The 13,442-nt window shown below is 53.0% G+C and overlaps 1 protein-coding gene across 4 annotated transcripts in view; it reads right to left on the bottom strand.

Moving 5' to 3' along the window:
- Window positions 1-3,046: 3,046 nt before the first annotated feature.
- Window positions 3,047-13,442, bottom strand: part of vwa8 (von Willebrand factor A domain containing 8) — a 367,132-nt gene continuing 356,736 nt past the window's right edge. For all 4 annotated transcript variants that reach the window (XM_087993166.1, XM_087993165.1, XM_087993168.1 and 1 more), the window contains one exon: window positions 3,047-4,267. In XM_087993166.1, the coding sequence (XP_087849292.1) occupies window positions 4,159-4,267 (109 nt within the window). In that variant the 3' untranslated portion in view covers window positions 3,047-4,158. The remainder of the gene's footprint in view (window positions 4,268-13,442) is intronic.

A 13,442-nucleotide genomic window follows, 5' to 3' on the forward strand; every position in this document is an offset into this window, starting at 1 on the left:
TTGTCTCAGTCAAATCCATCGAATTCAGCACCGACTTCCTAACCTGCAATCTTCTTCCTGACCTCTCCGCCCCCACCCCAGTCTGACCTATCACCCTCACCTTGACCTCTTTCCACCTATCACATTTCCGACGCCCCTCCCCCAAGTCCCTCCTCCCTACCTTTTATCTTAGCCTGCTGGACAAACTTTCCTCATTCCTGAAGAAGGGCTTATGCCCGAAATGTCGATTCTCCTGTTCCCTGGATGCTGCCTGACCTGCTGCGCTTTTCCAGCAACACATTTTCATCACCAAAAAGAGTCAACCTAATAGCTATCCCTTGACATTCAATGATGTTACAATCTCTGAATCCCCCATTATCAACATCCTGGAAGTTACCATTGACCAGAAACTTAACTGGACTTGCCACATAAACACAAGGGTGACAAGAGCAGGAGAGAGGCTAGGAAAACAATGGTGAGTAACTCACATCCTGACTCCTCAAAGCCTGTCCACTATCTACAGAGCACAAGTCAGGACTGTGATGGAATATTCTCCACTCGCCTGGATGGATGGATCCAACAACACTCAAGAAGTTTGACACCATCCAGGACAAAATAGCCCACTTGATTGGCACCACATCCACAAACATCCACTTCCTCTATCACCAACACTCAGGAGCAGCAGTGTGTACCATCTACACGACACACTGCAGAAATTCACCAAAGATCCTCAGACAGCACCTTCCAAACCTGCATCTGCTTCCATCTAGAAGGACAAAGGCATCAGATACAAGGGGACACCACAACCCTCAACTTGCCCTCCAAGCCACTCACTATCCTGACTGGGAAAAATACCAGGGTTCCTTCACTGTTGCTGGGTCAAAATCTTGGATTTCTCTCCGCAATGGCATTGTAGGTCTACCCACAGGAACTGGACTGCAGTGCAGCTCATCACCACCTTCGCAAGGGCAAGTAGGGATTGGCAATAATGCCCATTGGCCAGCCAGCAATGGCTGCGTCCCACAAATGAATAGTTAAAAAATTGTGTGTGTAAACATTCTAATTAGACCACCCTCATTTTCACCCAAAACAATTACATATATACGTATTAAAAACAACAGAGGTCCCAGAACTGATCCTTGTGGAACACCACTGGCACAGGTTCCAGTCAGAAAAACATCCCTCCATGACAACCCTTCTGTCACCTATGACCAAGTCAATTTTGTATCCAACTTACAAACTCACTGCGGATCTCATGCAACTTAGTCTTTTGGTCCAGCCTACCAAAAGGGACCTTGTCAAATGCTTTAATAAAATCCATGGAGACAACATCCATTGCTCTACCCTTACGAATCATCTTCATCACTTCCTCAAAGAGCTCATATTTGTGAGTCAAGTCCTCCCCTGCACAAAGCCATGCTGACTAACCCTAATAAGTCAATTTATTTCCAAATGCGAGCAAATCCTGTCCCTAAGAATCTTCTCCAATAATGATCGGCTTACTGGCCTATAATTTCCTGGATTATCCTTGTTGCCCTTCTTAAACGAAAGAACATTGGCTACTTTCCAATCCTCTGGGACCTGGCCTGTAGCTGAAGAAGGTACAAAGGTCAGGGCTCCAGCAATATCCTCCCTTACGGTAGATCCCATGAGGCTCTGGGGATTTATCCACCTAAATGTTTTTCAAGACACCAAATATCTCTTCCTCCCTAATATCGACATTCCGGATAAGTTAGGTCTGAGATGAGGAGATATGATTTGACTCAGAGGGTTATAAACCAGTAGTGTGGGGTGGATAAAAGTGTTCATTCAGCCATGATGATATTAAATGGCAGGGCAGGCTCAAAGGGTTGAATGGCTGGCCCCATAAATCCTAGCCTCTTGAGTATCCCGTTTTAATCACCACCATGGTGTAGGAATTCAGCTGTCTAGACCTCAAGCTCTGGAATTCCTTCAGTAATCCTCACCTCTTCCTCATCCTTTAACACACTCCTTAAAACACACTTTTCTGGCAAAGTTTGCTGTGAAATGTTGTCTGATAATGGGGTGCACACAGGGACTAAAGGTTATCTGAATTCAAGTTTTGTTATTGCAGCTTCCAGCAGGTTTTTAGATTAGATTACTTACAGTGTGGAAACAGGCTCTTTGGCCCAACATGTCCACACCGACCCGCCGAACAGCAACCCACCCAGACCCATTCCCCTACACCTAACACTACGGGCAATTTAGCATGGCCAATTCACCTAACCTGCACATTTCTGTGACTGTGGGAGGAAACTGGAGCACCCAGAGGAAACCCACGCAGATACGGGGAGAATGTGCAAACTCTACACAGACAGCTGTCCAAGGCAGGAATTGAACCAGGGTCTCTGGCGCTGTGAGGCAGCAGTGCGAACCACTGAGCCACTGTGCTGTCCCAAAGGTATTTGATCATTGATTGGTTGACCAGTAATAAGACACCACTGATGCCAGAAACAGAGAGGTGCATTACTTTAGCACCTTTCCGGATCTTTGCCTATCCCAAAGCTCTCCAATATTTTTTGAAATGTTGTGTATGAAACGCACCAGTGTCCAAATTGCAAGGTTGCAAACAGCAATGAAGGAGATAGTGGTGGATTGGTGATTATACTGGGCTAGTAACTCAGAGCCCCAGGTTACTGTTCTGGGTACACAGAGGTTCAAATCTCATCAGAGCAACTTAAATTTGAATTCAATTAATAAATCTAGAATTAAAAGCAGGTCTGAGTGATGGTGATCATATTTTTTGGAAAAACCTGTCTAACTTACTCATGTTCTTTCAGGAATGAAATCTGTCTGTCCTTACCTGGTCTGACCTACATGTGACTCCAGACCAACGGCAATGTGGTTTGACTCTTATCTGCCCGCGAAGTGGCCCAGCAACTCACTCAGTTCAAGGACAATTAGGGATGGGTAGCAGATGTCCTGTTCAGTGATGCCCACATCCCTTAGAGGAATAAAGGAAATGTGACTGCAGACTTTGATGTTTACACTGAACATGAGATGATATTAAACCATTGTGAGTAATAATTAATTGCGAGAATGTATCTGAGGTGATAAAATATATTAAACTTTATTCTGTGCATATATAATGTTACAAAATAAATCACTTTTTAAACATTGCATCATTTACATCTACTTCCCTAATATTCCAAGCAATCTTGTGTGTAAATTATATTTTAATACTTTCACAGATTAATTTAAGAGATGGGCGTTTCAGACCCTGTTGAAGTGTTGGATCTGACACAGAAATCTAACTTCGTATATATGTTGCAGGGAAAAGCATCTTGTCAACTCTCTGGAAGATTGAGCCAGAGCTCCTTACAGCTCAGCATTAACTAAAAGATTTGAAAGGACAGAGGCAGCAAAGTAAGTTTGAAGGGATGGTTGATCAGGAGCTAGCCAGCCTAGCAGTAATTGGTCACACAGCACAGTAGAAGCAGAGGAAGAGTGTGAAAAACACAGTCAGTGTCGTGGACATCCTTTTGTTTCAACACCATTCCTATTTCAGAGCTGCTTAGTTTGGGCTAAGAAACAGTGTCCCTTTCAGTGACTTTCCCTCGCTCCCCTCTTACTTTGGTGTACCTACACCCAGTTTTATTTTGAGCAGGAGTTCCTCCCTTGCTCTTGTTTATACTGAAAGGTCACTGAAGGAAATGGGATATAATTGCACCATGTGCCTTGAATGTCTATCCACTATGTGGCCAGAGGGCTGGACCTCCTGAAATCAAAGCACTTCAAATTGCTTTTCAATGCATCACTTTCCAAATAAGGATCTTTGCAGCACTTCCTCCTGGAGATTGGAGAATTGACTCACCAGTTTAAAAGTATGATTCTACTGTCATGGCAGGTTGGCAGTAATGTCTACATGAATCTACTTATCATACAGGTATTCTTTTACCATCTGTTTATGAAGACATAAAGAAATTCAGGAAAAGGCACCATCCCACATTGGACTAAGAGTCCTCTAATGCTCACTCACATGTAAAGTGGAGGATAGGTGTCACTATCCCAATGCAGTCCAGAGGATTGCGAGATTCCTGCCAACTAAACCTGACAGTGGGGTCAAGGCAGTCATTGTGTAGGCATTCAACAGATCAATCTTGCATGTAGCTTTTCCCACCATCTCCTGCGTGCACGATGCTCTCAACAGGACAGTCCTTAGGCTGTCGACAACATAGTGGATGTGAAGATCTGTTGTAGAATCTGCGGGATTTGTTTTGTGTCCATGGCAACGAAGGACCTCCCTGCTGGCAGAATCTGTTGCAGCCTAGTTTCAGAACAAATTAACATTGCAAATTACACAGCCTGCAGAAAAGTGAAAGAGCTTGGAAAGTTTCTTTTATCGGAAGGAGGATGTATAATTTAACAACAGAGGTTATTCTTTGCCATGTTACTCTGACAATGATAAGCAGCAGAGAGAGGAAGCACCCAGAGGTCTGAATGGGAACCATGCCTCAACAGAAACTACTCACCAATAACAACCTCCAACAAAAGAAGCTTAAGTGCTGCTCAATTATTATTGTATATACAAACCTTGTATTGCTCAGACTGTACTATAAAACTCAATGCTTTTAACGAGGTAATGAACCAAAACTAAACAATTGAGAATGCCACCTTTCCTTATGCATCAATGTACAGTCTATTAGATTTACACTTCCAACTTTACTCATCAAGGGACAATGCTTGATATGAATGACAATTTATCTGTTGGAAGAGAAAGCTCCAGGAAAGCTCACACAACGACCAGCCTTTCTGACTACTTTGTGCCTTTCAGCCAAGCTTTTCTCTGAGTATCTCAGAATGGGTGCACACAAACGTAGAAAGCTCAGCACTTGGCAAGTCAGGGTCATCAGGATAGGCAGAGGCCGTTTAGACCCTTAAGCAAATCACAGCTTAATTATCGGTTTGGTTTTATAACTGTCCCGGCCATTCAGGGCTGAGATGATGAAGAATTTCTACAAAAGTGGTTGTGAATCTTTGAAGTCTTTATCCCAGAACATTGTGGAGGCTCAGTCATGATAGATTTCACAATACAACCGACAGCAAGGAATGTGGAGATGGTTTGGGAAAATGTAAGGTCGACCATCAGACCGGAATGGCCTTACCTGGATTATATGTTCAAGGCAGCATTGGATTGACAAAGGAGACAAACTTCTCCTGCTGTGACTACATATTCAGTTCTGAAAATTGTCACACGTTCTCAGTGTTCGACCATGAGATGAGAGAGACTGGGCTCAGGGAGTGGAAACAAGAGAAACTGGGCTGAGGGAGCGGAAACACGAGAGACTGGGCTGAGGGAGCGGAAACACGAGAGACTGGGCTGAGGGAGAGGAGACAAGAGAGACTTGGCTGAGGGGCAGAGACACAACAGAGTGGACTGAGGGACAGAGAGACGAGAGATTGGACTGAGGGACAGAGACACGACAGACTGGGCTGAGAGACAGAGACACGAGAGACTGGGCTGAGGGACAGAGACACGAGAGACTGGGCCGAGGGACAGAGACAGGAGAGACTGGGCCGAGGGACAGATACACGAGAGACTGGGCTGAAAGACATAGACACGAGAGACTGGGCTGAGGGACAGAGACATGAGAGACTGGGCTCAGGGACAGAGACACAAGGGATTGGGCTGAGGGACAGATTCAAGAGAGACTGGGCTGAGAGACAGAGACATGAGACACTGGGCTCAGGGAAAGAGACACGAGAGACTGGGCTGAGAGTCAGAGACATGAGAGACTGGGCTCAGGGACAGACACACGAGAGACTGGGCTGAGGGAGAGGAGGCACGAGTGACTGGGCTGAGAGTCAGAGACACGAGAGACTGGGCTGAGAGTCAGAGACAGGAGAGACTGGGCTCAGGGACAGAGACACGAGAGACTGGGCTCAGGGACAGAGACACGAGAGATGGGCTCAGGGACAGAGACACGAGAGACTGGGCTGAGACAGAGACACGAGAGACTGGGCTGACGGACAGAGACACGAGAGACTGGGCTGACGGACAGAGACACGAGAGACTGGGCTGAGGAACCGGGACACGAGAGACTGGGCTGAGACAGAGACACGAGAGACTGGGCTGACGGACAGAGACACGAGAGACTGGGCTGATGGACAGAGACACGAGAGACTGGGCTGACGGACAGAGACATGAGAGACTGTGCTGAGGGACTGAGACACGAGTGACTGGGCTGAGAGACAAAGACACAAGACGCTGGGCTGAGAGACAGAGACACAAGACGCTGGGCTGAGAGACAGAGACACAAGACGCTGGGCTAAGAGACAGAGACACGAGAGAGTGGGCTGACGGAGAGACTCGAGAGACTGGGCTCAGGGAGTGAGACACGAGAGGACTGAGCTCAGAGACAGACACGAGAGACTGGACTGAGGGGCAGAGACAAGTGAGACTGGGCTCAGGAACGGAGACACAAGAGACTGGACTCAGGGACAGAGACACAAGGGACTGGGCTGAAGGAGAGGAGACACGAGAGACTGGGCTCAGGGACAGAGACACAAGAGACTGGGCTGAGGGTCAGAGACACGAGAGACTGGGTTGAGCGACAGAGACACGAGAGACTGGGCTCAGGGACAGAGACACAAGGGACTGGGCTGAGGGACAGATTCACGAGAGACTGGGCTCAGGGACAGAGACACGAGAGACTGGGCTTAGGGACAGACACGAGAGACTGGGCTGGGAGACAGAGACACGAGAGACTGGGCTGAGGGAGAGGAGACACAAGGGACTGGGCTGAGGGACAGATTCACGAGAGACTGGGCTCAGGGACAGAGACACAAGGGACTGGGCTGAGGGACAGATTCACGAGAGACTGGGCTCAGGGACAGAGACACGAGAGACTGGTCTCAGAGACAGACATGAGAGACTGGGCTGAGGGACAGATGCACGAGAGACTGGGCTGAGGGACAGAGACACGAGAGACAGGGCTGAGGGACAGAGACAGGTGAGACTGGGCTCAGTGTCAGAGACACGAGAGAGTGGGCTGAGGGACAGAGACACGAGAGACTGGGCTGAGGGACAGAGACACGAGAGACTGGGCTGAGGGACAGAGACACGAGAGACTGGGCTGAGGGACAGAGACACGAGAGACTGGGCTGACGGACAGAGACACGAGAGACTGGGCTGAGGGACAGAGACACGAGAGACTGGGCTGAGGGACAGAGACACGAGAGACTGGGCTCAGGGACAGAGACGCGAGAGACTGGGCTCAGGGACAGAGACACGAGAGACTGGGCTCAGGGACAGAGACACGAGAGTCTGGGCTCAGGGACAGAGACGCGAGAGACTGGGCTCAGGGACAGAGACACGAGAGACTGGGCTGACGGACAGAGACACGAGAGACTGGGCTGAGGAACCGAGACACGAGAGACTGGGCTCAGGGACAGAGACACGAGAGACTGGGCTGACGGACAGAGACACGAGAGACTGGGCTGACGGACAGAGACACGAGAGACTGGGCTGAGGGGCAGAGACACGACAGACTGGACTGAAGGAGAGGAGACACGAGAGACTGGGTTGAGGGACAGAGCCACGAGAAACTGGGCTGAGGGAGAGGAGACACGAGAGACTGGGCTAAGGGGCAGAGACACAACAGAGTGGACTGAGGGACAGAGACACGAGATATTGGGTTGAGGAACAGAGACAGGAGTGACTGGACTGAGGGACAGAGACACAAGAGACTGGGCTGAGGGACAGAGACACGAGAGACTGGGCTCAGGGACACAGACACGAGAGATTGGGCTGACGGACAGAGACACGAGAGACTGGGTTGAGGGACAGAGACACGAGAGACTGGGTTGAGGGACAGAGACACGAGAGACTGGGCTGACGGACAGAGACACGAGAGACTGGGCTGAGGGACAGAGACACGACAGACGGGACTGAGGGGCAGAAACACAACAGAGTGGACTGAGGGACAGAGACATGAGAGACTGGGCTCAGGGACAGAGACACGAGAGACTGGGCTCAGGGACACAGACACGAGAGACAAGGCTCAGGGACAGAGACACGAGAGACTGGGCTCAGCGACAGAGACACGAGAGACTGGGTTCAGGGACAGAGACACGAGAGACTGGGCTGAGGGACAGAGACACGAGAGACTGGGCTGAGGGACAGAGACACGAGAGACTGGGCTGAGGGACAGAGACACGAGAGACTGGGCTGAGGGACAGAGACACGAGAGACTGGGCTGAGGGACAGAGACACGAGAGACTGGGCTGAGGGACAGAGACACGAGAGACTGGGCTGAGGGACAGAGACACGAGAGACTGGACTGAGGGACAGAGACACAAGGGACTGGGCTGAGGGAGAGGAGACACGAGAGACTGGGCTGAGGGAGAGGAGACACTAGAGACTGGTCTCAGAGACAGATATGAGAGACTGGGCTGAGGGACAGAGACACGAGAGACTGGGCTGAGGGACAGAGACACGAGAGACTGGGCTGGGGGACAGAGACATGAGACACTGGGCTCAGGGAAAGAGACACGACAGACTGGGCTTAGGGACAGAGACAGGTGAGACTGGGCTCAGTGTCAGAGACACGAGAGACTGGGCTGAGAGTCAGAGACACGAGGGACTGGGCTGAGAGTCAGAGACACGAGGGACTGGGCTGAGGGACAGAGACACGAGACACTGGGCTGAGGGACACACACACGAGAGACTGGGCCGAGGGACAGAGACATGAGAGACTGGGCTCAGTGTCAAAGACATGAGAGAGTGGGCTGAGGGACAGAGACACGAGAGACTGGGCTGAGAGTCAGAGACACGAGAGACTGGGCTCAGCGACTGAGACACGAGACACTGGGCTGAGGGACAGAGACACGTGAGACTGGGCTGAGGGACAGAGACACGAGAGACTGGGCTGAGGGAGAGGAGACACGAGAGACTGGGCTGAGAGTCAGAGACACGAGAGACTGGGCTGAGGGACAGAAACATGAGAGACTGGGCTCAGGGACAGAGACATGAGAGACTGGGCTCAGGGACAGAAACATGAGAGACTGGGCTCAGGGACAGAGACACGAGAGTCTGGGCTCAGGGACAGAGACACGAGAGACTGGGCTCAGGGACACACACACACACGAGAGACCGGGCTCAGGGACATAGACACGAGAGACTGGGCTGAGGGACAGAGACACGAGAGACTGGGCTGAGGGACAGAGACACGAGAGACTGGGCTGACGGACAGAGACACGACAGACTGGGCTGACGGACAGAGACTTGACAGACTGGACTGAGGGAGAGGAGACACGAGAGACTGGGTTGAGGGACAGAGCCATGAGAGACTGGGCTGAGGGAGAGGAGACACGAGAGACTGGGCTAAGGGGCAGAGACACAACAGAGTGGACTGAGGGACAGAGACACGAGATATTGGGTTGAGGAACAGAGACAGGAGTGACTGGACTGAGGGACAGAGACACAAGAGACTGGGCTGAGAGACAGAGACACGAGAGACTGGGCTCAGGGACAGAGACACGAGAGACTTGGTTCAGGGACAGAGACACGAGAGACTTGGTTCAGGGACAGAGACACGAGAGACTGGGCTGAGGGACAGAGACACGAGAGACTGGGCTCAGGGACAGAGACACGAGATACTGGGCTGAGGGAGAGGAGACACGAGAGACTGGGCTGAGAGACAGAGACTCGAGAGTCTGGGCTCAGGGACAGAGACATGAGAAACTGGGCTCAGGGACAGAGACACAAGGGACTGGGCTCAGAGACAGATTCACGAGAGACTGGGCTCAGGGACCGAGACACGAGAGACTGGGCTTAGGGACAGACACGAGAGACTGGGCTTAGGGACAGGGACAAGAGAGACTGGGCTCAGGGACAGAGACACGAGAGACTGGGCTGAGGGAGGGGAGACACGAGAGACTGGTCCCAGAGACAGACATGAGAGACTGGGCTGAGGGACAGAGACACGAGAGACTGGGTCCAGGGAGAGGAGATACAATGGACTGGGCTGAGGGACAGAGACACGAGAGACTGGGCTCAGGGACAGAGACACGAGAGACTGGGCTGACGGACAGAGACACGACAGACTGGGCTCAGGGACAGAGACAAGAGAGACTGGGCTGAGGGACAGAGACACGAGAGAGTGGGCTGAGGGACAGAGACACGAGAGACTGGGCTGAGGGAGAGGAGACACGAGAGACTGGGCTCAGGGACAGAGACACGAGGGACTGGGCTGAGGGACACACACACGAGAGACTGGGCCGAGGGACAGAGACATGAGAGACTGGGCTCAGGGACAGAGACACGAGAGACTGGGCTCAGGGACAGACACACGAGAGACTGGGCTCAGGGACAGAGACATGAGAGACTGGGCTGAGGGACACACACACGAGAGACTGGGCTCAGGGACAGAGACACGAGAGACTGGGCTCAGGGACACAGACACGAGAGTCTGGGCTCAGGGACAGAGACATGAGAGACTGGGCTGAGGGACACACACACGAGAGACTGGGCTCAGTGTCAGAGACACGAAAGAGTGGGCTGAGGGACAGAGACACGAGAGACTGGGCTGAGGGACAGAGACATGAGAGACTGGGCTGAGGGACAGAGACCCGTGAGACTGGGCTCAGGGACAGAGACACGAGACACTGGGCCGTGGGACAGAGACACGAGAGACTGGGCTGAGGGACACACACACGAGAGACTGGGCCGAGGGACAGAGACATGAGAGACTGGGCTCAGTGTCAGAGACATGAGAGAGTGGGCTGAGGGACAGAGACACGAGAGACTGGGCTGAGGGAGAGGAGACACGAGAGACTGGGCTGAGGGACAGAGACACGAGAGACTGGGCTGAGGGACAGAGACACGAGAGACTGGGCTGAGGGAGAGGAGACACGAGAGACTGGGCTGAGAGTCAGGGACACGAGAGACTGGGCTGAGAACCAGAGACAGGAGAGACTGGACTGAGGGACAGAGACATGAGAGACTGGGCTGAGGGACAGAAACATGAGAGACTGGGCTCAGGGACAGAGACACGAGAGACTGGGCTCAGGGACAGAGACACGAGAGACTGGGCTCAGCGACAGAGACACGAGAGACTGGGCTGAGAGACACACACACGAGAGACTGGGCCGAGGGACAGAGACACGAGAGACTGGGCTCAGGGACACACACACACACGAGAGACCGGGCTCAGGGACATAGACACGAGAGACCGGGCTGAGGGACAGAGACACGAGAGACTGGGCTGAGGGACAGAGACACGAGAGACTGGGCTGACGGACAGAGACACGAGAGACTGGGCTGACGGACAGAGACACGAGAGACTGGGCTGACGGACAGAGACTCGACAGACTGGACTGAGGGGCAGAGACACGACAGACTGGACTGAGGGAGAGGAGACACGAGAGACTGGGTTGAGGGACAGAGCCACGAGAAACTGGGCTGAGGGAGAGGAGACACGAGAGACTGGGCTAAGGGGCAGAGACACAACAGAGTGGACTGAGGGACAGAGACACGAGAGACTGGGCTCAGGGACAGAGACACGAGAGACTTGGTTCAGGGACAGAGACACGAGAGACTGGGCTGAGGGACAGAGACACGAGAGACTGGGCTCAGGGACAGAGACACGAGAGACTGGGCTCAGGGACAGAGACACGAGAGACTGGGCTGAGGGAGAGGAGACACGAGAGACTGGGCTGAGAGACAGAGACTCGAGAGTCTGGGCTCAGGGACAGAGACATGAGAAACTGGGCTCAGGGACAGAGACACAAGGGACTGGGCTCAGAGACAGATTCACGAGAGACTGGGCTCAGGGACAGAGACACGAGACACTGGGCTTAGGAACAGACACGAGAGACTGGGCTTAGGGGCAGGGACACGAGAGACTGGGCTCAGGGACAGGGACACGAGAGACTGGGCTCAGGGACAGGGACACGAGAGACTGGTCCCAGAGACAGACATGAGAGACTGGGCTGAGGGACAGAGACATGAGACCCTGGGCTCAGTGACAGAGACACGAGAGACTGGGTCCAGGGAGAGGAGATACAATGGACTGGGCTGAGGGACAGAGACACGAGAGACTGGGCTCAGGGACAGAGACACGAGAGACTGGGCTGACGGACAGAGACACGACAGACTGGGCTGAGAGACAGAGTCACAATATGCTGGGCGAAGCGACAGAGACACGAGAGAATGGGCTCAGGGACAGAGACACGAGAGTCTGGGCTCAGGGACAGAGACACGAGAGACTGGAGTGAGGGACAGAGACATGAGAGACTGGGCTCAGGGACAGAGACACGAGAGACTGGGCTCAGGGACACAGACACGAGAGACAAGGCTCAGGGACAGAGACACGAGAGACTGGGCTCAGCGACAGAGACACGAGAGACTGGGCTCAGCGACAGAGACACGAGAGACTGGGCTCAGCGACAGAGACACGAGAGACTGGGCTCAGGGACGGAGACACAAGAGACTGGGCTGAGTGACAGAGACACGAGAGACTGAGCTGAGGGAGAGGAGGCACGAGAGACTGGGCAATGAGACAGAGACACGAGAGTCTGGGCTCAGGGACAGAGACACGAGAGACTGGGCTGACGGACAGAGACACGAGAGACTGGGCTGAGGGACAGAGACACGAGAGACTGGGCTGAGGGACAGAGACACGAGAGACTGGGCTGAGGGACAGAGACACGACAGACTGGGCTGAGGGACAGAGACACGAGAGACTGGACTGAGGGACAGAGACACAAGGGACTGAGCTGAGGGACAGATTCACGAGAGAATGGGCTCAGGGACAGAGACACGAGAGACTGGGCTGAGAGACAGAGACACAAGGGACTGGGCTGAGGGACAGATTCACGAGAGACTGGGCTCAGGGACAGAGACATGAGAGACTGGGCTCAGTGTCAAAGACATGAGAGAGTGGGCTGAGGGACAGAGACACGAGAGACTGGGCTGAGAGTCAGAGACACGAGAGACTGGGCTCAGCGACTGAGACACGAGACACTGGGCTGAGGGACAGAGACACGTGAGACTGGGCTGAGGGACAGAGACACGAGAGACTGGGCTGAGGGAGAGGAGACACGAGAGACTGGGCTGAGAGTCAGAGACACGAGAGACTGGGCTGAGGGACAGAGACACGAGAGACTGGGCTCAGGGACAGAGACACGAGAGTCTGGGCTCAGGGACAGAGACACGAGAGACTGGGCTCAGGGACACACACACACACGAGAGACCGGGCTCAGGGACATAGACACGAGAGACTGGGCTGAGGGACAGAGACACGAGAGACTGGGCTGAGGGACAGAGACACGAGAGACTGGGCTGACGGACAGAGACACGAGAGACTGGGCTGACGGACAGAGACTCGACAGACTGGACTGAGGGAGAGGAGACACGAGAGACTGGGTTGAGGGACAGAGCCATGAGAGACTGGGCTGAGGGAGAGGAGACACGAGAGACTGGGCTAAGGGGCAGAGAC

This window comes from Chiloscyllium plagiosum, unplaced genomic scaffold, assembly GCF_037043375.1.
Source record: "Chiloscyllium plagiosum isolate Xiang-an unplaced genomic scaffold, Cpla_swu_hap1 HiC_scaffold_12, whole genome shotgun sequence".
Taxonomy (NCBI): domain Eukaryota; kingdom Metazoa; phylum Chordata; class Chondrichthyes; order Orectolobiformes; family Hemiscylliidae; genus Chiloscyllium; species Chiloscyllium plagiosum.